The sequence below is a fragment of the Crinia signifera genome, chromosome 6 (genome assembly GCF_055691185.1).
Source record: "Crinia signifera chromosome 6, ASM5569118v1, whole genome shotgun sequence".
Taxonomy (NCBI): Eukaryota; Metazoa; Chordata; class Amphibia; order Anura; family Myobatrachidae; genus Crinia; species Crinia signifera.
In genome coordinates this window covers 200,151,678-200,176,214 of record NC_139222.1, presented here as the reverse complement: position 1 = coordinate 200,176,214, position 24,537 = coordinate 200,151,678, and the positions used below count along the sequence as shown (strand labels likewise).

The window sequence follows — 24,537 nt, the reverse complement described above, 5'->3', positions numbered from 1 at the left end:
GAATGATTTCTCCTACCTTCAGTAATTACAGTCAGTGTGAACTGACTTTTATTACAGCCTCTATCCACATGGAAATGGGGCAGGCTCTGATGTCATGTGATGTCAGCCACCCCCTTCCCGCACAGGCATCAGCCCGTAGAGCGCCAAGCCTTTTCATGGGAATGCCAATAAAATTGATGGGTTTTCCCTGATGACACCCCCTGCCCGCCCCACTCCCTCTGCTACCCATGCAAATGCCTCAGCGAGTATGATACTTGTTCGCACTCTGGGTTCTGCACATGCACAAATATGTGCATGCACAGACCCCCCACCATCGGAACAGGGACAAATTAGTCCTCTTCCGACCGGATCTGAATTAGGCCCAATGTTTCCCTCCTTTCCTCAGTATTCCTGTATGTATTGTACACATTAAGGTGAGACTCCTTTTGTCTGGCCTAGCTCCACTCCCACCTGCCTGCACAGTAGGTGATATTTATTAGTGTAATGTCCTTGCATATCAATGTACAAACATGCACTAAAAAACCTTATTAATACACCATGTTAAATCAGAGAGTTTATTATAATGTTCATACAGTAGGTGGAACTGAATGGATTAACGTCTTTTTCAGCCTTAATTACTATGGGGTAGATGTAAGAAGCGGTGATAAAGGAGGAAAAGTTATAAAGTGCCAGGCACTTTATTACTTCTCCTCCTTTATCACTGCTTCATACATCTACCCCTTAGTTATTCACCAGGAACGCCCGTAAAGTGTTTTGGGCTTAGCTGCGCACAACACGCAGATCACATCCTCTGACAACAAAGTAGTGCTCCACCACCAACCAGCATGGAGCCTTGTTAGCAGCTGGAGTCTGCCCCACTCTCACCCTCTACCATCAGCCTGATGTATTCCACCTAATGATCAGCTGCACTATCCCTTTGCATTTGCGTTGATGTTTCTTTTTAGCAATGGTTTTTTTTATTTTTTTTAGGTGCTCTTGTGACACAGAAAGAGCCTTAAACCCATGCTTATCAGTGCAACAGGGTGATATGGCAGGTGGAGGGAAGGTGCTGATGGGAGGGGTTATGATTTTGGGCTTGGATGGTGGTGGGGTTGGTTCGGTGTTGATTGGAGCGTTTTTCTCAATATCGACATTTTCTCTGTTCTTTCGATATGGCGTTATCTCTATTCTATTAAAGCTGCAATTATAAAAAGAAAAGTGGTTAGTTGGAGATTATACCTCTATTCCTGGGAATGCCAAGTCCCAGCGTCCCCTCCCCAAATGTATCAGCACACTGTATCCCTTATATCAGTGATGGGTAACCTTAACACTCCAGATGTTGTTGAACTACACATCCCAGCATGCTCTGCATCAGTTTAAGCATGTCCGAATTGTATAACTGTAGCAGGGCATGCTGGGATGTGTAGTTCAACAACAGCTGGAGTGTCAAGGTTAGCCATCACTGCTTTATATCTAGGAAAAGCAGAATGCACCTCCCCTTACCCACTACACAATGACAAGTCAATATAAATATAAATAATGAAGTGATAATATCTAGATTAAAAAACAGTAACACTATGGGGGAAATTTACTAAAGGAAATTTGTAATCAATAGGTGTATTTGTATCCAGAAATACACTTATTTTTGACATTTACTATCCTGAAAATACGGCAATTCGTATTCGTATTGATAGCACATCAATACGAATACGAATTGCCGTATTTTTGGGATAGTAAATGTGAAAAATAAGTGTATTTCTGGATACAAATACACCTATTTTTTTTACAAATTTCCTTTAGTAAATTTCCCCCTATATGTAGTTTGTTAGTAACTTACCTCCTGTAAATAATAACTCCTAGAAGCAGTACTGCTGATGGGATGGCAATCACCAGCGCCCCTTCCCAAAGTCTGACTTCTGTGCAAGAAAGAAAAACATTTGGTCAATAATTGCATTTAATTTACAGTATTTGCTACAAAAGCCCCTGTGGGCCAGACCTGGCCAACCTGTGGCTCTCCAGCAGTTGTAAAACTACATATCTCAGCATGCATTGCAACAGTTTTAGCATTCTCTAATAGCAAAACTGTGGCAAGGCATGCTGGGACTTGTAGTTTCACAATGGCTGGAGAGCCACAGGTTGGCCAGGTCTATTCTAGGTGATATAGAATATAATTCCCTAATTCCTCTCACAATGGAAACATTTGCAATTGTTACAGCAAGGTTCGTGCACATAATGTACCATATGGCCCATTTTAGCAGTGTTGACTGATATTGTTCAGTATATGCCCAGTGTGTACACCTCCAATGATGCACTTGTGGGTCGCTAACGAGCTGCCTCATCACCTTAGCGTGTACAGACCATGGAGCATATTGTTAATGGCCCCCGCTCACCCCCAACCGGATCACATAGGCCCTTATTCTGATTGATGCGGACTTTACCGCGTACTTACGGATCGCGTCTTTATGACGTCTGCGCATGCGTGGAGAACGCTACGCGCATGTGCCACGCCTTGACTCGGTACCAGTTCGGCCAAATCCCGTCCAAAACTGTTCACCGCTATCAGTCGGGAAATAGGGGCGTATTATGGGCGTCATGCGGAATGACACATGGGCGTAGTTTCAAAGTGGGCAAAACGGGGCGGAAACATGGGCGGACACGGGGGAGTACACTTATGTTGGGGGGCGTACATTCGGAAACCACTCCGAATGCACGCGATGAAAAAAGGGCAGAAATGTGCGGTGTCCACAAGTGTACTATTGCTTTGCGGACACCACTCGTTCATGCGGTAGGCGAACGTACGCCTAATGACTACAACCATTAACACCTGAACCCAATAGAATCTACTCCTTTACTCATTACTCACTAATAGGACGCTTGTCAGTGCTTTAATTGAAACCATTGCTGCTTCAAGGAACCCGTACTAAACACCCACATATGCTGTACTTGTCAGACACTTTCAAACTGCTAACAATGGACATGACAGAATATTAATACTAGCAATACACATGTGTATTTGACATGTACTCATGAAACCACACATTTTGGGTAAAGTAAACACATTTATTTATATTCATGTCACAGTCAATGGCAGTGTGATGCAATGACCATAAAATAATACATACAAACAATAAACAACATGGCAGGAATGCCGCAAAATAAATAATAATACAAAACAAATATAATTGCACACAGATGGACTCCAGCACCTCCTATGTGCCACTGCACATGCAGCCAGTGGGAAATGATGAGGCTGCTGGCCCTTCTACAGCAGGGCAAGCTGCACCTGACCATTCAACAGCAGGGCACCCTACACCTGGCCCTTCTGCAGCAGGCCAACCTGCAGCTGGCTCATATGCACCATCAGCAGAATCATTTGGAACACAACCGGGGACTTCACAAGATAGTACCATGGCCATCACTTCAAGTACAGCTGACAGTAATGCCAGGCAAAAGAGGGCAACAGGGGAACCACAAAGGACATATGAAGCAAGGCCTCAGCTGGTTTCCCTCAGCACGTGATTGGACACAAGAAGCTGACACACACAGCACAATGGAAGATTTGGGAACACATAACGGCAGAGATTAATGCAGCCACAAGTTCATTTCCGACCACGTTTGGCCTTGGTAGGCTCCTTGGCCTGTGCAGCAGCTCTTCGGGGACGGCCAGATGCTGGGGCAGGTGGAGCAGATGATGTGGAGGGGTTGGCTGGTCTACCCCTCCTGCCAGCAGGGAGTGTTGCCGCTGGTAATGCACCAGAAACGGATGCCATTAGGACCCTGTTGCTGGTAACCAGCTCCACCATAAGCTCATTATGGTGGAGGAGGAGATCATTTTGGCGGGTGGCTTGCTCGGCCAGCACCTGAGCACTTGCAGCCATGGCCTGCATGCTCGCAGCCATGGACTGCTGGGTGCTGACCAAGCTCGCCAGGATCTCCTCGGTCCTACGCACCCGTTCTGATGCCAAGTCTCCCTGCTGGTTGATGTCCCCAAGCACCTCGGCCAAGGCGGCCAAATCGGCTTGGCCCGATGCCTGCTGCTGCACAGGCCTACCTCTGGGGCCAGGTGGCACGGACTCCTCCACCTCCTGAACAGAGTCGTCACCAAGCGGTGGGGTGTCTGTGGGCAAAGATAAACACAATTAGGAGACATTCTACGATAATTACTTGCACAAGTTTATGGCATGACCAATATTTACCTTCCAGAAAAGACGCAAACACTTCAGCTGGGGCCTCGCTATCCATAGTGCTCACCCCCCGGATCTCCTCAACTGATATGCAGCTCTCGGCCATCACCTCCAGGGGGGTGAGCTCTAGCCCTGATGGCATGGGGCCGGCCCCAGATGTCTGGCTGTGGTCCCACCGCTTGGTCAGCTTCCTCTTCAGGTTGGTTTTGAAGTCCTGCCACCTGCAATGTAAGTTGACATATTAATACATGTCACTCCCAATGTTAGCTGTTGCAGCCATTGCTCTGTGCTACATATTACAACATGTGATTATTGTCCCATATATAATTTTACATGCAACTATGATATCAACCGTTACAATACACATTCACAATCACCGTACTCTAACTCACAATGAAATTACATGGCAATAATGTATGTGTATTGTAACAACCTCACGGGCCATTTGCTAAATGCATCTAAGCATCAATTCAATCATTACTTGGCTATTACTGGCCACATGTATCACAAAACAACTTGCCTCTTCTTCACATGGTCCGTCTCACGAACTTGTGGCGCTACTTCATTAATCTCTGCCGTTATCTGTTCCCAAATCTTCCATCTGCGTGTGTGTGTCAGCTTCTCCGATGGACACTCTATCCAATCACGTGCTCGGGGAACCAGGATGGCCAGCTCCTGTGCTTCATATGCCTTATTTTTTTTGGGTGGTTCCGCTGTTGCACTGGCTCGCCCCTTGCCACGTCCCTGGCCACGCCCCCTGGCACCAGTCGCTGCACTTGAAGTGCTGGCCATGGTACTACCTTGTGAAGTCCCCTGTTGTGTTCCAAACAATTCTGCTGATGGTGGATATGAGCCAGCTGCAGGTTGGCCTGCTGCAGAAGGGCCAGGTGTAGGTTGCCCTGCTGTAGAATGGTCAGGTGCAGGTTCCCCTGCTGGAGAAGGGCCAGCAGCCTCCTCATTACCCACTGTCCGCATGTGCAGTGGCACATAGGTGGTGCTGGAGTCCATCTGGTCAAATAGTTGCTGCAGCACTGGGTCCACCTCTGGTTGGGTTCCAGACATGTTAGCAACAACATTGTCACCTTCTAATACACCTTTATATACTGTTTGTGTAATCTGTTTGGCGGACATCAGCGGCAGCTGCGTTCCGTGCGTGAGCGTACGTCGCTGGTTTTTCGCGCCGCATACGGTGGCGGAAATTCCATTGTGTAAAACCTGGCGAAAGTTCGACATGAAATACTGGTCACCAATGCTAACATTGCATCGAATCTTCTGATACACCTGTGACTATTGCTCAATACACATGCTATTTGCTAGCATGACATGACATTTCATTCATGACTACTGTGGTATTGTGGCGTTTTAGTGCAAGCTAAAAGTAGCCCATTCCCTTAGAGAATCCAGGCCACAAGTCATGCAATACTCATCTCTACTGTTATAGACCACACATGTGAGAGCCCTATAAATAATGTCTTCCTGCTAGAATCATTTGTCTTCAGATCTGGACTTGTCAGGGTCTAAGGTAAGCTCTTCCATGCTCCTTGTAGATATGATATCCATTAACAATGTAAGTGTATGAATGTATGCACTATTGCCTCACTGACTACAGATTGTTGGGCCAGCAAAGTGGTGTATTATTATTGCAACATGTCACATGTTCACTATTTCACTCACAGGGCTTAAACCTGTGTGGGTTCATCTATTGCATGACAACATGTCCCAGCAATAGATGAAATGTGTCATAGTACATGATGTCTGCAAAAAATGCTGACACCTTTATCTGTGTGTTTTGGACGGTGTGTATTGAGTTCATATTATTGTGTCATCATTAGAGAGTCAAATGGATCTGCGGGATTTCATGGGGCGGCCATCTATTGTACGTATTGAAGGCTACAAATCTATTTGTAGTGGGATATGGCCATTATGTGCATAGGTGCATCAGTATTTATGTTCATTTCTTTATAGGTTGCAGAAGCTATTATGCGCTACATGGAGAGGAGGCTAAGGGCACTTGCGGCTCTCCCCACTCGTCGGCCAAGGAGGCCAGGACGTGCTAGAATCTATCGCACACGGGTGACTCTGTTTGCTATGCCCGATGATGAGGTACTTACTAGGTACCGGTTACCGCCACATGTCATTCTGGATCTGCTCACCTTAATTCAGAGCGATCTGGAACCTCTACACGGGATCACGACAGCAATTCCGCCTCACACACAGCTGCTGGCGGTGTTGCATTTCTGCGCCTCAGGATCATTCCAACAAGTAGTGGCAGTACTTGCTGGAATATCTCAGCCGGCCTTCTGCCGAATCCTGAGGCGTGTGACGTCGGCCATGTTCAGGCGCAAGGGGCACTTCATGGCCATGACATTTGCCACCGAGACCCTGCGCAGAAGCCAGCAGGCCTTCCATCAAATTGCTGGCTTCCCTAATGTGATAGGGGCTGTGGATGGCACCCATGTACCATTTGTGCCTCCATCTCGAAGTGAGAAGATATATAGGAACCGCAAATTGTTCCACTCACTGAACGTGATGGTGGTATGTGGCCCATCCATGGAGATTCTCGCCTTCAACTCGAAGTTTCCCGGAAGTGCCCATGACTCTCATGTCATCCGACAAACCGGGATATGGCATAGACTCCAAGAGCTGGAAGGCCGTGATGCGTGGGTTCTGGGTGACTCCGGTTACCCATGTACGCCCTGGCTACTTACGCCGTACAGCTACCCAGCACCGGGCCCACAGGAGGCATTCAATCGGGCGCATGTTGCCACCAGGCAAGTGGTGGAGCGCTCAATTGGGCTTTTAAAAGGTCGATTTAGAGTGCTCCACCGCACTGGTGGTGACTTACAATATGCGCCTGAAATGGTGTCGAGGATCGTGGGCCTGTGTATATTTTTCCACAACATTGCTGTGCGGCGTGAGATACCCTTTGATGAGTGGGAGGTACCATCTGAGCCGCAAGATCCGCCCATGCGCCCATCCCGCGCCCCTGAATGCCGGAGGGGATACCAGCTGCGGGACTCTGTGGCGCAAAGATACTTCAGGTACATGTTATTGAGTTGACAGAACACACCAATTATTGTACAAATCACCCCTTCAAATAAGTACAGTGTGTTAGTTGTCAGTGTTACAACACGAAAATTAGACAGCCTGCCCTCCTAATGGCAAAGAAATAGGAGATATTTATCATATGTGCTTAGTTTGGGGGGAAGTTCAATATAGGTGCTAATTATTATACCTTGGACAAGGGATCTTATGTGTTTGTTATATCTTCATTATTGTAGTTGATACTATCCCTGATGACTGGTGAGTACATTGATTTATTCTATCATGTGTTGGGGATTATTTCCTGTGTTGATGTATGATTTGTTTGCATATATAGATATATATCTATATATGATGTTGGAATTTATTCACATGTTTCAACATTTCAAGGAGCATGCAGGCAGGCAGGCAGGCAGGCAGGCAGGCAGGGCTGGTGTATAATGCTGGTTTCAGGATACCTGCAAGTGTGTGTATGTGTCTTTTACACATAAATGTACGCATACACATAGATGCATAGAGTAATTAATGCTAACTACAGCTATGCGTTGCTAAGCTATAGCACGCGTTGCTTGGCGGAGCGCGGCCTTATTGGATTTGCTAAGGGCATACACACTGTGTTTTATATATATCAGATTTGTTCATTGCCATACATCAACACTACGGTTTTGAAGGCATGCGAATTTGTCACCATTTGTGTTGGCGCAGAGACGCTGTTAATGTAAAAATGAACAATAAAGTTATTATCACAAATAACTGTGATCAACCAATGCCACCACCTGATTGGTTGATAGATGCCATTGTCAACATGGCGGAGACACGAAGGGCAGAACCCTTCACGCATGAGGAGCTGCGAGTTCTTGTCTCCGTCATGGAGACAAGGCTGGGCCGTGCAGGGCCCTTTATAACCAACAGGCACAAGCGGAGGGCCTATGCTGCGGCAGGGCGCCGAATTTACGCCCGCACTCGGGTGCGGAGGTCCCTCGGGCAGCTGGAGAGGCGGTGGTCGGACCTCCGCAGGCGCCAGCCCCAGCTGCTTCACCAACTCAGGGGCGAAATAGCTGAGTGTGAGTATTTTAGCTATGAAATTTCGCACTTACAACATAGCATATATAAACAATAAAATGTGTCTCATGATAAGTGGGTGTCCATGGGTTTAAAAGTCCATAGACTGTTATGTGTGCTTCTTCCTGGTTAACATGCAGTCATGTGGCTTTTATATGTAATGGCATAGCATTGAGGATTCTGATGCATACAATGTGCCAGATCTAATATGTGTTACACATTGATAAATGCCTGGGTTGTAATGTGTGAACAAATTACTACCAATCACATACTAATTTAAATGTCACTATTTGGAATCCATTAACAGTAAGGAGCTACTTTCCTGCATCGTTTGCCATCATTATCACCCTTCCATGTATGTCTTGTTATGGATTAATACATGTGCCCCAATGACCCCACATTGACCATGATGTTTTTTTCTAACACACAGCACGAGCCCAAGCACAACAGGCCCGGGAAGAGGCGGAGGCAGCCCTGGCACATGAGGAGGCCCAAGAGCCGGAGGAGGAGGTGTCGGAAATGGTGGAGGAGGAGGAAGTGGAGGAGGAGGAGATGGTGGAGGAGGAGGAAGTGGAGGAGGAGGAGATGGTGGAGGAGGAGGAAGTGGAGGAGGAGGAGTTGGTTGCGGAGGAGGAGGTGTTGGTGGCGGAGGAGGAGGTGGAGGAGGTGGTGGTGGTGGAGGAGGAGGAGGAGGAGGAGGAGGAGGAGGAGGAGTTGGAGGAGTTGGAGGAGGAGGAGTTGGAGGAGGAGGTTGTTGGTGGAGAGGAGCTTGCGGAGGAGGGGTCGGAGGAGGCCACGGTTGCCCCGGAGGAGTCAGATGACGATGGGGAGGAGGCGTGCCAGGCCCCGGAATATGAGCAGATCGGTATGTTAACATAATGCATCATTCATGAAGTAGTTGTACTGGTATTTGTTATGTAGCACTGTTGGTTAAAAAATTTTTTGCCATACTATTCATATAGACCCCAAAGTGGGTAGCTACAGATACAGGTACGGGTTAGATGGGGTGTCCAAGGCATCCCTTTCATCCAGGACACCTCTGAATTACACCGGTTTGTGGGATGGGTTGGAGGTCCATTTTGACTGCCACATAACCGTTGTAGTTAAACAGGATCCTGGAGTAAAGGGATGAGTGGATCATTTGTGGCTTAAATTCACCTGCTGCAAGCGTGGATTATGACCCATCAAATAGTGGAATCTATATTGTTGGTGAATGTTATTTATAAACTCTAGGATGTATGCTATAAATGGAGTATGGCCCGGCCTACCTTGGAATGGAGTCAGAAGTTGCCAGTGTCCCAGGAGCCTCCTCTACCTAAACACCCCCTGTACTTCAGTTTTTTTTTTGGCCGTCACAGAATTGTAGGTTGGTTTAGACAGAATTAGGATTTTGAGGATGTGTACTGTGCATTCCTGACATTTGCATAACTCCCATGCCACGAACCATCACTGAACTTAGACTGAGCAGATTGTGACAAGTTCTTATTGACGGAGCCCATGACCTGCTTGTCATTGGTTAGTCATGGGTGGGTTGTGACTGAGAAGAAACAATATGACTGTTATGTCTTCTGCAGAGTAAAGTGTATAGGCCAAAAAATACAGTATGTAGTAAATAACTTAGCATGTATGTATATATGTGTCATATCTATTTATCTATGTGTGTCTCTATCTCTCTACATCATGGGTCCTCAAAGTGCGGCCCTCCAGATGTTGTGAAACTACAAATCCCGCCATGCCTTGCCACAGTTTTAACACTTCCTTATAGCAAAACTGTGGCAAGGCATGCTGGGATTTGTAGTTTCCCAACATCTGGAGGGCCGCAGTTTGAGGAGCCATGCTCTACATAGATATATATATATATATATATACACACATGTCACCTAGCATTTGTGCAATTTATGTCGCAGTATGTGAAATGTATGCAATAATAACATGACTAATTGTTGCCCCTTTGACATGCCCACAGATGACACCACACCGGCAGATGAGGGTGTGCATGGGGCCCTCCGGCGACTGGAGCACCATCTGCGCCTGGCGCAAGCAGACCTGCAGGACCTGAAAGTCCTTCTTCTTTAATTTCTAATTTTATATTTTTTTATTTCTGTTTATTGTGTCGTTAATAAAATTCTTTATGCAAGTTCACAGTTGTTGGTTTTATTTGCACTTTAAATAGTATATGTGTAGATTGTTTATAATCTTTTACACAGGGTGTAATACAAAGCATTGCACTTACATTGCTGTAAGGGTTAATGTGTGCAATGCATGTGTTAGGCATGCTTGTAAGGATATATTGGAATCTAATTGATTCCAATTCCAAATAAGCAGTTTTTTATGAGGATAGGTAATTGAATAAGTGGGTCATGTGATGTATTGCAGAAGATACTTCATAGTGGGTTGTTTGGCGTAAATCCTCCGCTTACGTGCGGTAGCACCGCTTGGCTCCCGTTCGGATGCGGTATTCCCGAGCATACTCTGTAATACTCTGTAATACCGTGCCGAATCGGAGTGTTTCTCCCGCACACGCATGATTTGTATGTCGTCCGTAAACACGCCCTGTTCTTAAAGAGTGAGTCCGTCCGAATGCGGAGGACACGTGGGCGTTTCTACGGACGATGGCCGCATGCGGCAAAACACCGTGGCGTGCGGACCGCTCCGTAAGAATGCGGGAATTTCCGCACAGATCAGAATAAGGGCCATAGTGTGTATGGGGCTCAAGCTATACATCCACCATAAACTCTACGGGGGAAATTTACTAAAATGGGAGTTCTATTATAGATCAGAAGTTGCTATGCCAACCAATCATATACTATGTATTATCTTCTAGAAGGTGCTAAATAAATAAGAAGTACTGTAGATTCTGGTTGGTTGCCCATAGCAACATCCCATGTGAAATAGATCTCCCATCTAGTAAATTGCCCCCCTATGACTAATAAGGTGTACTAGTGGCATCACTAATCTGACAATATGACAAGGCACGGGCACTCTGGGCACTGGTTCTGGTAGCTGCTGTGTGTGACTTAGATGATGGATAAAGTAATGAACCAGTTTGTAACCTGGGAAACCCAATAAGCTGCTAATGGTGCTATAAAGTCGCTATGAAGTCTGAACCACAATATTGGGGTTGGCAGAGTCATACTCACCCCGTGGAGTCTCTGACATAGAGCGAGAGACAGGTGTGTTCGTGTCACCCGTCATCCTTTCATCATTTGTCCTCTGCGTGGGCTCCACATCCTCCTCTGCATAATAGATGTCATCTGGTGGAGCTGATGCAGGCGGCTGTTCTTCTGCATAATACACTCCCTCTGGAGATGTTGGCACGGAGGGAGAGACAGCAGGGTGATGAAAACCTGCCGGAACATAAAAGTGGAAATAGAAATGAGCCTTCCGCAATCAATTGCTAATCCCACCCACCAACATGTCATAAGCAAAGGCATATCCCTCCCCCATACTTACCTACCCTCCCGGAATGGCCAGGAGGCTCCCAAAAATCAGGTCCCCCTCCTGGGCACCCGCAACAGTGGACAAGTCTCCCGCATGCCCCACAAAGCCCTCCCTGGGCGGGACTTAAATCTTGCCCATTGCACCATTTTGCTCATTTTAGAGGCCCGTCCCCTCCCCACAAACCCGCAAAGAACAGAGTTTGAGCTTTGTGATGTCAGCCTCACCCCCCCCCCCCCCCCCCCACACACACACACACATGCAACATTGGGTCTCATCTCTGGGCTTATCCTGGAGAGGCAACGTTAAATGTATGCCCTCCACTAATAATAACTATGGTCAGTAAAGAGTGGTAACTATGTAATTGCTGCAAATTATGAGGGCTTTACAGAGCAATCCTGGTGCTAAACTCCCTAACATTGGGATTGTGTTTATTACAGTTTCCTGTGCGTTAGACATACTGTACATATGTATCCACCTGGAATGACTGAGACCCCATCATGATGTATGCATGTGTATCATATAACTGCATACTGACATCTGCTGAAGTATAAATGTCACTAACTAGTCAAACAAAATATAATTTTGCTGCTGAGTCAAAATATTTCAAATAATATAAGTGTCCACTCACTTCCTCTACGAGGTATCGGTGCTGCTGTGTCACATGCTGAAAATATTAGTATTATAAAAGCAATCTTAATGCAGTAGCAAATCATGCTTCCTCTTCTCCTGAAACTTCCTATCTAAGGAGACAGTGACAGCCTACCACCTTATATGATGTCACGATTCTATTGTGATGTCACGATTCTATTGTGATGTCACAATGACAGCTGGACCTGCCTGGGACTGTTATGGTGACTTTTTGCAGCTATACAAATAATATGTCAGTGTTATGTTACTTTCTAATTGCTATCTGGGGTATTTAATTACTAACCTTGTCCCACTTTATATATTGCCTACATCAAGGGCTCTTACCCATTCAAATGAGGTAGTATATAAAAGTAATATTATTTTTATTTAGTTCAGTTATAATGAATCACAGAATGTGCTTCCTGTTACTGTGTAGGAATTACTATAACAATTTTCATTTCTAAATTGTATTAGAGCATTAGCAGTGTCTGATTAACCAATAGGCTGATAAGGATGCAGCCTAGGGCACCAGGACTAGGGGGTAGGTCTTGCAGGTGACAGCCGAGAAATAAAATGAAGGCCTAATTTATTCCATGCTAGTCAGCCTCATGTATATTTTTTTACAGATCTTATATGTACTGATGATTTATGTACACAATATCCGTTTTCCTTGTGAGTATTTATTACATACACATCTATTGGCCCAAATTGTGAGGTATCTCCTTAAAGAAAGAAGTGGAACGCAAGCGCAAGTAGACTTGAACGCACAGCCATGTCTAAATCACTGTATCGCGATCACTTCCGGCAATTGGAATGCATGGAGTGACGTACTTCCGGTATACGGAACGCACCGCCATCTTCCTTTCACACGGAATCCGGATATTGTATGCCGAGTAGCGGCAGATGTATTGTATTTGTTTTAATGATAGGGGGTATATATATGCCTGCCTGGGGACATTTTAAACACTCTTCTGAAGAAGGAACTTTGTTTTCCGAAACGCGTTAAGCGTGTTTTATTTGCGTTTGGACACTTGATTTCCTGGAAGCAGTATCCACGGCGGAGGAAGATCCTGGACTGAGCCCCCCTTGACTCCGGACCAAGGGACCCTGGACAGGAGTTCTTCCCTAAAACATCTTCATGCCTGCTGCTTTGCCTTGGATTCATTGTTAAACTCTTTTATTACTGTCAACACTTTGTAAGTGTATCCTCCACATTAAATTTCTTTTACCATAATGATCTGCACCATGTTTTTCCCTATTGTGTCTCCCCTTTATGCCTAATAGGGGAGAATCCACTTGGATCTATGTGGAAAATTGAATTCATCCATTGCATTCAAATCCTGTGCGACATATGACTGACCAGTTGTATATGGTTTTGTATAAATATTTTTTATCTTTCAGTTCCACTCCATCTTTTGTTATAAGTGTTTCCAGGGCAGTAGGGTCAGTGGTTCCAGATGGTGGAATAGCTACCCAAGTGATATGCAGGGGTGTGCAGGGCCGGATTAACAATGGGCCTGATGGAGCTAAAGCTCCAGGCCCACTCTTTAAATAGGCCCATTTTGTAGCTGAGGGCAAGGGCTTTCCTACGAGACCAGCCCTGCGTCGCTAGCCCCCCGGGAACCAGAGACACCTCCAGACAAAGCTGGAACATTTTCCCCATAGGGTAACATGGGACCCGGTTCCAACGGCTGCCAGTTGCCCCTCCGCATCACAAAAGCTCGAGGTTGATCTCATTCGAACCCAAATCGATGGGCCTTCAATCTGATACCAGGCTGGACCATATGGGTTCATTGGTTCTAGAGATATTGCAGGTAAAAAAGAATCACTTCTGAAATGTAATTTCATGGATGTTCATGTTGTTTGAGGACAGATTTCTCTGGAACCAAACCAAAATAATTTGACACCCACATGTAAATGGGTCAGTTGGTTCCGAAGATATAGCTGGTTGTTTAATGGGGGGGTTCTCTCCCCCTCACACCAGAAAATGCGGGGACTAGGCTGGTGTAAAAGGGGCCAATGTCCCTGCATGATTCTGGGACCATATTCCCGGGTAAATCCCTAAATTTTCTGGTGTAAAAGGGGTATTATTTCAAATAGCCAGGACCTGCAATGCTCTGAATACAGATATACAGACAGCCCCCTGCTCTCTGCCCAGCTGTCAATGGCTATGAGCATGGAACCCCTGGCAATGAGCATGTAAATAAGCAGCAACATTTTTAATAGGCATTATGGTGTGTGGCATAATACGTAATAGACATTATGGTGTGTGCCTTAACATGTAATGGGCATTATGGTGTACATTTTTAATGCCCCTGTTTATGAAGCATATTGTGAATTATTGCTCAATCTGTTTGGTACAGTGGGCCTTATTCTAGTTCACTCTTTCTGACAAAATCCTTCTTAGATAGACAAAACATGTGCACTGCAGGGGGGCAGATGTAAAATGTGCGTTTGCATGTGGCAAAATTTGAATTTTGCCTTAAAATGTTTGGCATATCGTGAATTTTGACTCAATCCATGTGCCATAGTGTGAATTTTGGCTCAGTCGGTGTGAATTTTGGCTCATTCCATGTAACATAATGTGAAAGAGGCTAGTACAGTATAATGGGGGTTACTATTGTGTTGCATGATTTATATAAGGGGTATATGGTGTGGTAAATTTAGGTGACCACATAAAAGGTGCTGAAATGTTGTCTACCAAGTTTCGGCTTTCAGTATTTTTTTTATGACTGGAGTGCCGCCTCACCCCACAAGTATCTTAGGACATCGGCATCCTGCGGGTGCACCTTTGGAGGACACCTGACAATATATCTCCCTTGCATTTTTCCTATGCCAGCCCCCTGCTTTTTCCAGACATATATAATTAATATAATTGCTGCGCTCACCACGCTGTCTGAGTCCGGGCTAATGACACACATTAATAATGTGTGTCATGTGCAAGGATTACTTTGTGGTATTATCAGGGGTGCCGAGAGAAAGGGGTAGGGGGTACAAATTACCTATGCCAAAGTCTGATGGAAGGGCCCAGTGGGGGCCCCAGGCTCCCTCCCCTTAAGTGACAGCAGCAGCTGTACCTCTTCTCCTCTGCCCAGCACACACTGCTTTGTGCTGGGCTGCAGTGTGGCCACGGAGGTGCTTAAAATACATTATTTTCTCAGAAATTTTTTCTAAGGGTATAATGTGAATAATGTAAGGAGTAATGTACATAAGGTAAAGTGGTACTACTGTCTGATGTAGCGTGAATAAAGGACACCATTGCATGATATAATGTGAATAAAGTTGCACTACTATGTGGCATAATTTGAATTGGGGGTATTATTGTGTGGCCATGCACCTTCCCAGCAAGAACACACCCCTACCTGAGGAAGGAACAAGGTAGTTCCGATACGCGTTGCAGTAGCCTGGAATTTTCTGGAGGGGGACCCAGCTTTGTTGATCTTGGAGACGCCTGGAGGCCTGGTTAATCCGGAAAACCAGCAGCACCTCAAGATAGAAAGATCTTTCTACAGGCATTTTTATCATCCAATCTGGTAAACCTCCGTTTTTAATAGATTGAGACACACAATAGTGGTCTTTTTATTTAAAATTACCCCTTGTATTTTCAAAATTCATTGTATTCCCCTATTGTCAAATAAATTTGTCTATACCTACAATATTATACTATTTTGGATTTCCATTTCTCTATGTCTCCATCACGTTTACAATAATGGAGAGCCTCTGATGAGGTGAAGGCACGAAAGAGAAGGGAAGTAACGTTTTATCTACATATTCACGTTTGGGTTCACTTAAATAGAAAAGTGACCACACACTTTACGGTTACGGTTTCAGACGGAGGGCATCAGCGCACAAAGTCACTAACCACTGTAATCACATACACTATTTCCAGTTACTAAGGGAGTAACTTCAGTGACCAGTGCTGCAGATACTCATTTCAGCGCCATAGAGTAGAGACTCAAACCATTACTACAAAAAGAACACACCCCTGTTTGGGCTGCGCACCGAATGTGTGCACTGTTACTATTTAAAATATTGCGGGTAGGAGCACCAAAATGATGACTGCTATCATGAGGGTTGATGGTGCTGGGAAAGGGGAGCAGGGTCAGAGGCGGAACTAGTGGCGGTGCAAGGGGCACCAGCCAACATCTTGCCTGGGGCATCATTTAGGCTAGGGATGGCTCTGCTTACAACTAACACACCAATTTCTTAATGAAAAGTGATTATACCAGACATTATACACAGATAATATTTACAGAAGTTCATACATAAATACATGTGTGTAATGTATTATTATTATTATAATAGAAATACAATCTTTTTATAACATTTTAATTTCATTTGAATGAATCTGTCTTCGGTTCATAGCACAACCAATCTATACCACCATAGAGCAGTACAGTTCAGCCATAGGCATTCTAGCTTGTGATATAAAAAAAAGCATAGTAATGAGAAAAGAGATTAACATTTACTAATTTATCTATCAAACAGAGAAGTTGTGTTCTTTAAGGTGTCAAGTGGTGTTTTCTTTTTTGTGGCATTGTTCTATACAGTAAAATAGTTTATATACTTTTTGTCTTAACCTTTTGAGTGCCAACATCTCTGTGAGAGATGCACAAACTATCTGCTGAAAATGTCAACATCTATGTGAGACATAGCCCACATCCCGGCCTATCGCTTGGGCAGCTAATCCACCTTCAACAGCATTTCCCCTCTTCCCTTATATCAGGAGAGCACAGGTGCAGACAAGTAATCCTATATTATACTGTACTATGCAATATTATATTATTATATTATATTATGGATGTTTTTCCCAGTATTTGTCACTGAAAGCTGAACAGGTAATCACATCATAGTACAGACTCTTCTAAATGCTCCAGTGGTCGCTTCCATATCCCACACCCTGGCCCATCACTTGGGCAGCTAACCCACCATCAAGAGCATTTACCCTCTGCCCTGGAAACACTTATATCAGGAGAGCACAGGTGCTGCGCGTCTCACACGCACGTGCGTCCCAGTATCACAGCGGCTGGGCAGCGTCTCCCTGCCCGTCTCCGCTTCAGGGAGACGCTGCCCCGTTCGGGGGGGGTCGGTGAAGCGAGGGGGACCAGCGGGGGAGGTGGCAGGGGCCGGCGGTAGGCTCCGTTTGCAAAGGGGCACGCGAGCGTCTCGTGCACGCACGCCCTTGGCGGAAGCCAGCCGCTGCAAAGATGGAGCTCGCTCCATCTGTATATTGTATTACATTATGGATGTCAATCCTAGTATTTGTCACTGACAGCCGAACAGGTAATCCCATCATAGTACAGACTCTTCTAAAAGCTCCAGTGGTCGCTTCCATATCCCACACCCCAGCCCATCACTTGGGCAGCTAATCCACCATCAAGAGCATTTACCCTCTGCCCTGGAAACACTTATATCAGGAGAGCACATGTGCTGCTGATTACACAATGCTGCTGATGCTATTGCTTCCAAAACCTGGTCTGGATCCTCCACATTAGTCTCATGTGAAGTGATGCTGACTTTGCCACACTCCTCCCCCCTTAGCTTCAGCCACCCTGGTAAAGCTACAACATTTTCAGACAAGTAATCCTATATTATACTATATTATATTATGGATGTTATTCCCAGTATATGTCACTGACAGCCGCACAGCACCACGTGTGTGATCCTATATTATGGATGTTATTCCCAGTATATGTCACTGAGAGCCGCACAGCACCACGTGTGTGATCCAATATTATGGATCTTATTCCCAGTATATGTTACTGACAGCCGCACAGCACTATGTGCGTAATCCTATATTATGGATGTTATTCCCAGTATATGTTACTGACAGCCGGCAGCACCACCTGCGTAATCCTATATTATGGATGTTATTCCTGGTATATGTCACTGACAGCTGCACAACACCACCTGCGTAATCCTATATTATGGATGTTATTCTTAGTATATGTCCTATTAATTGCAAAGGGTGTGAGGTGCCATCGGTGCGGCATTTTAACACTGGAAATGGAACCCGATTCAGCACCCTTTGCAGACTAGTTTCAGCCTGAATTTGGTGCCACGATGATTCTCATCTGTGAATGAATCTTGTCTAATGGGTTCAGCCCCTATGTTTCGATGAGTTGGTGCCTACACCAGACTAGAGGGGAGCATACGGTACTAGACACCTATCCTATGCGTCCTTTAAAGCCACGTACAGGTGGTGATAAAATAAGAGAAGGTTCTATTTCACATGGGATGTTGCTATGGGCAACCAATCAGATACCATCTATTGGCGATAAAGAAATAAGCAGTAGATTCTGATTGGTTGCCCATAGCAACATCCCATGTGAAATACTGTAGAACTCCCATCTAAGTCACTTTCCCCCTTGATATTCTCAGTGCTTGGTATGTGCACCTGCGTTTTCTTGTATCTACATTGGCCTAATTCAGACCTAGCAAGTGGGTATGTGCCGCCTGTCACCCCGCTAAATCCCCCCCCCCCCCCCCTTCCCCACATGGGGTCACTAGCAGGAGAAATCATTCTATAGTTGCTCACCTTGGAATGATTTCTCCTACCTTCAGTAATTACAGTCAGTGTGAACTGACTTTTATTACAGCCTCTATCCACATGGAAATGGGGCAGGCTCTGATGTCATGTGATGTCAGCCACCCCCTTCCCACACAGGCATCAGCCCGTAGAGCGCCAAGCCTTTTCATGGGAATGCCAATAAAATTGATGGGTTTTCCCTGATGACACCCCCTGCCCGCCCCACTCCCTCTGCTACCCATGCAAATGCCTCAGCGAGTATGATACTTGTTCGCACTCTGGGTTCTGCACATGCACAAATATGTGCATGCACAGACCCCCCACCATCGGAACAGGGACAAATTAGTCCTCTTCCGACCGGATCTGAATTAGGCCCAATGTTTCCCTCCTTTCCTCAGTATTCCTGTATGTATTGTACACATTAAGGTGAGACTCCTTTTGTCTGGCCTAGCTCCACTCCCACCTGCCTGCACAGTAGGTGATATTTATTAGTGTAATGTCCTTGCATATCAATGTACAAACATGCACTAAAAAACCTTATTAATACACCATGTTAAATCAGAGAGTTTATTATAATGTTCATACAGTAGGTGGAACTGAATGGATTAACGTCTTTTTCAGCCTTAATTACTATGGGGTAGATGTAAGAAGCGGTGATAAAGGAGGAAAAGTTATAAAGTGCCAGGCACTTTATTACTTCTCCTCCTTTATCACTGCTTCATACATCTACCCCTTAGTTATTCACCAGGAACGCCCGTAAAGTGTTTTGGGCTTAGCTGCGCACAACACGCAGATCACATCCTCTGACAACAAAGTAGTGCTCCACCACCAACCAGCATGGAGCCTTGTTAGCAGCTGGGGTCTGCCCCACTCTCACCCTCTACCATCAGCCTGATGTATTCCACCTAATGATCAGCTGCACTATCCCTTTGCATTTGCGTTGATGTTTCTTTTTAGCAATGGTTTTTTTTATTTTTTTTAGGTGCTCTTGTGACACAGAAAGAGCCTTAAACCCATGCTTATCAGTGCAACAGGGTGATATGGCAGGTGGAGGGAAGGTGCTGATGGGAGGGGTTATGATTTTGGGCTTGGATGGTGGTGGGGTTGGTTCGGTGTTGATTGGAGCGTTTTTCTCAATATCGACATTTTCTCTGTTCTTTCGATATGGCGTTATCTCTATTCTATTAAAGCTGCAATTATAAAAAGAAAAGTGGTTAGTTGGAGATTATACCTCTATTCCTGGGAATGCTAAGTCCCAGCGTCCCCTCCCCAAATGTATCAGCACACTGTATCCCTTATATCAGTGATGGGTAACCTTGACACTCCAGATGTTGTTGAACTACACATCCCATCTGCATCAGTTTAAGCATGTCCGAATTGTATAACTGTAGCAGGGCATGCTGGGATGTGTAGTTCAACAACAGCTGGAGTGTCAAGGTTAGCCATCACTGCTTTATATCTAGGAAAAGCAGAATGCACCTCCCCTTACCCACTACACAATGACAAGTCAATATAAATATAAATAATGAAGTGATAATATCTAGATTAAAAAACAGTAACACTATGGGGGAAATTTACTAAAGGAAATTTGTAATCAATAGGTGTATTTGTATCCAGAAATACACTTATTTTTGACATTTACTATCCTGAAAATACGGCAATTCGTATTCGTATTGATAGCACATCAATACGAATACGAATTGCCGTATTTTTGGGATAGTAAATGTGAAAAATAAGTGTATTTCTGGATACAAATACGCCTATTTTTTTTACAAATTTCCTTTAGTAAATTTCCCCCTATATGTAGTTTGTTAGTAACTTACCTCCTGTAAATAATAACTCCTAGAAGCAGTACTGCTGATGGGATGGCAATCACCAGCGCCCCTTCCCAAAGTCTGACTTCTGTGCAAGAAAGAAAAACATTTGGTCAATAATTGCATTTAATTTACAGTATTTGCTACAAAAGCCCCTGTGGGCCAGACCTGGCCAACCTGTGGCTCTCCAGCAGTTGTGAAACTACATATCTCAGCATGCATTGCAACAGTTTTAGCATTCTCTAATAGCAAAACTGTGGCAAGGCATGCTGGGACTTGTAGTTTCACAATGGCTGGAGAGCCACAGGTTGGCCAGGTCTATTCTAGGTGATATAGAATATAATTCCTTAATTCCTCTCACAATGGAAACATTTGCAATTGTTACAGCAAGGTTCGTGCACATAATGTACCATATGGCCCATTTTAGCAGTGTTGACTGATATTGTTCAGTATATGCCCAGTGTGTACACCTCCAATGATGCACTTGTGGGTCGCTAACGAGCTGCCTCATCACCTTAGCGTGTACAGACCATGGAGCATATTGTTAATGGCCCCCGCTCACCCCCAACCGGATCACATAGTGTGTATGGGGCTCAAGCTATACATCCACCATAAACTCTACGGGGGAAATTTACTAAAATGGGAGTTCTATTATAGATCAGAAGTTGCTATGCCAACCAATCATATACTATGTATTATCTTCTAGAAGGTGCTAAATAAATAAGAAGTACTGTAGATTCTGGTTGGTTGCCCATAGCAACATCCCATGTGAAATAGATCTCCCATCTAGTAAATTGCCCCCCTATGACTAATAAGGTGTACTAGTGGCATCACTAATCTGACAATATGACAAGGCACGGGCACTCTGGGCACTGGTTCTGGTAGCTGCTGTGTGTGACTTAGATGATGGATAAAGTAATGAACCAGTTTGTAACCTGGGAAACCCAATAAGCTGCTACTGGTGCTATAAAGTCGCTATAGAGTCTGAACCACAATATTGGGGTTGGCAGAGTCATACTCACCCCGTGGAGTCTCTGACATAGAGCGAGAGACAGGTGTGTTCGTGTCACCCGTCATCCTTTCATCATTTGTCCTCTGCGTGGGCTCCACATCCTCCTCTGCATAATAGATGTCATCTGGTGGAGCTGATGCAGGCGGCTGTTCTTCTGCATAATACACTCCCTCTGGAGATGTTGGCACGGAGGGAGAGACAGCAGGGTGATGAAAACCTGCCGGAACATAAAAGTGGAAATAGAAATGAGCCTTCCGCAATCAATTGCTAATCCCACCCACCAACATGTCATAAGCAAAGGCATATCCCTCCCCCATACTTACCTACCCTCCCAGAATGGCCAGGAGGCTCCCAAAAATCAGGTCCCCCTCCTGGGCACCCGCAACAGTGGACAAGTCTCCCACATGCCCCACAAAGCCCCCCCTGGGCGGGACTTAAATCTTGCCCATTGCACCATTTTGCTCATTTTAGAGGCCCGTCCCCTCCCCACAAACCCGCAAAGAACAGAGTTTGAGCTTTGTGATGTCAGCCTCACCCCCCCCCCCCCCACACACACACACACACACATGCAACATTGGGTCTCATCTCTGGGCTTATCCTGGAGAGGCAACGTTAAATGTATGCCCTCCACTAATAATAACTATGGTCAGTAAAGAGTGGTAACTATGTAATTGCTGCAAATTATGAGGGCTTTACAGAGCAATCCTGGTGCTAAACTCCCTAACATTGGGATTGTGTTTATTACAGTTTCCTGTGCGTTAGACATACTGTACATATGTATCCACCTGGAATGACTGAGACCCCATCATGATGTATGCATGTGTATCATATAACTGCATACTGACATCTGCTGAAGTATAAATGTCACTAACTAGTCAAACAAAATATAATTTTGCTGCTGAGTCAAAATATTTCAAATAATATAAGTGTCCACTCACTTCCTCTACGAGGTATCGGTGCTGCTGTGTCACATGCTGAAAATATTAGTATTATAAAAGCAATCTTAATGCAGTAGCAAATCATGCTTCCTCTTCTCCTGAAACTTCCTATCTAAGGAGACAGTGACAGCCTACCACCTTATATGATGTCACGATTCTATTGTGATGTCACGATTCTATTGTGATGTCACAATGACAGCTGGACCTGCCTGGGACTGTTATGGTGACTTTTTGCAGCTATACAAATAATATGTCAGTGTTATGTTACTTTCTAATTGCTATCTGGGGTATTTAATTACTAACCTTGTCCCACTTTATATATTGCCTACATCAAGGGCTCTTACCCATTCAAATGAGGTAGTATATAAAAGTAATATTATTTTTATTTAGTTCAGTTATAATGAATCACAGAATGTGCTTCCTGTTACTGTGTAGGAATTACTATAACAATTTTCATTTCTAAATTGTATTAGAGCATTAGCAGTGTCTGATTAACCAATAGGCTGATAAGGATGCAGCCTAGGGCACCAGGACTGGGGGGTAGGTCTTGCAGGTGACAGCCGAGAAATAAAATGAAGGCCTAATTTATTCCATGCTAGTCAGCCTCATGTATATTTTTTTACAGATCTTATATGTACTGATGATTTATGTACACAATATCCGTTTTCCTTGTGAGTATTTATTACATACACATCTATTGGCCCAAATTGTGAGGTATCTCCTTAAAGAAAGAAGTGGAACGCAAGCGCAAGTAGACTTGAACGCACAGCCATGTCTAAATCACTGTATCGCGATCACTTCCGGCAATTGGAATGCATGGAGTGACGTACTTCCGGTATACGGAACGCACCGCCATCTTCCTTTCACACGGAATCCGGATATTGTATGCCGAGTAGCGGCAGATGTATTGTATTTGTTTTAATGATAGGGGGTATATATATGCCTGCCTGGGGACATTTTTTTTTTTTTTTTTTAATTTTATTTTCCATTTACGAGTACAAAAATTACACAATGACATTAAAAGAAACATACAAACATTCAACAATACAATACATATAGACATCTTGGTATATAAGATAGTAAATCACACTTGTTAATATTCCTGGATTTCAAAAACCATCGTGCAATAACATGCTTCTTAGCAAATGATCACCTTTTTATGAACCGATGGTACCATAATAATACATATTCATTCAAGCAGCCTTCCCCCGCCCCCATTCTAATTAAGATTTATCACAATACCCCCATAATTTATGTATAACCCATACCTCCCAGCCGAGAGAGATGACATTTCATAATACTACACTTATAAGAGTCACGCCCAAACTCAATACTAGCACTGAGGAATTATCGAAGGAAGATGAGTCTCATCCACCATACACATATAATACCTTACTATCCTTTTAATCAATTAAGTGAAAGAGAAAAAAAAAAAAAAAAGTGAATTCTTCAACAATGATTCTATGCAAACACTAGCTCAATCCAGTGCTCTATCTATGATTAATTATATATGAATTTAAATCCTCTTTTCTTCTTACCTATTACGGTCAATGACCCTTTAAATTTAACAAGTGTTGTCCACCTAGAGAACCTACTCTCCACCACACAAAAAAAAAAAAAACATCAAACGTGATTATGTGTTACTCTGACGCTGTCTCAGCCAGCGATTCCATATTTTTACAAATTTATCTTGTGTGTTCCGAAAAATGTGAATAAATTTTTCGTGCTCAACTGTGTAATCCACCAGTGCTAACCATTCCATGTATTCCGGGCCTTTATCAGCCAACCAGGATCTAGCGATCAATACCTTAGCTGAGGCACATACATTATTAATAAAGATTTTATCTTCCTTATTCAAATCCCCCGTACCTATTACATTTAGTAGACATCCCTTGTTTGAAAGGCAATT

General features: G+C 44.5%; 2 protein-coding genes across 2 annotated transcripts; both read right to left on the bottom strand.

Moving 5' to 3' along the window:
* Positions 1–873: 873 nt before the first annotated feature.
* Positions 874–12,577, bottom strand: LOC146009690 (uncharacterized). Its single transcript, XM_083150148.1, has 4 exons — positions 12,337–12,577; positions 11,408–11,614; positions 1,817–1,895; positions 874–1,177 (listed from the first exon to the last, which is right to left on the bottom strand). The coding sequence occupies exons 1-4, from the start codon at positions 12,419–12,421 to the stop codon at positions 874–876; spliced, it is 675 nt and encodes a 224-aa protein (XP_083006274.1). The 5' UTR covers positions 12,422–12,577.
* Positions 12,578–19,750: 7,173 nt separating this feature from the next.
* LOC146009689 (uncharacterized) lies at positions 19,751–22,869 on the bottom strand. Its single transcript, XM_083150147.1, has 4 exons — positions 22,629–22,869; positions 21,701–21,907; positions 20,688–20,766; positions 19,751–20,054 (listed from the first exon to the last, which is right to left on the bottom strand). The coding sequence occupies exons 1-4, from the start codon at positions 22,711–22,713 to the stop codon at positions 19,751–19,753; spliced, it is 675 nt and encodes a 224-aa protein (XP_083006273.1). The 5' UTR covers positions 22,714–22,869.
* Between the last annotated feature and the right edge of the window lie 1,668 nt (positions 22,870–24,537).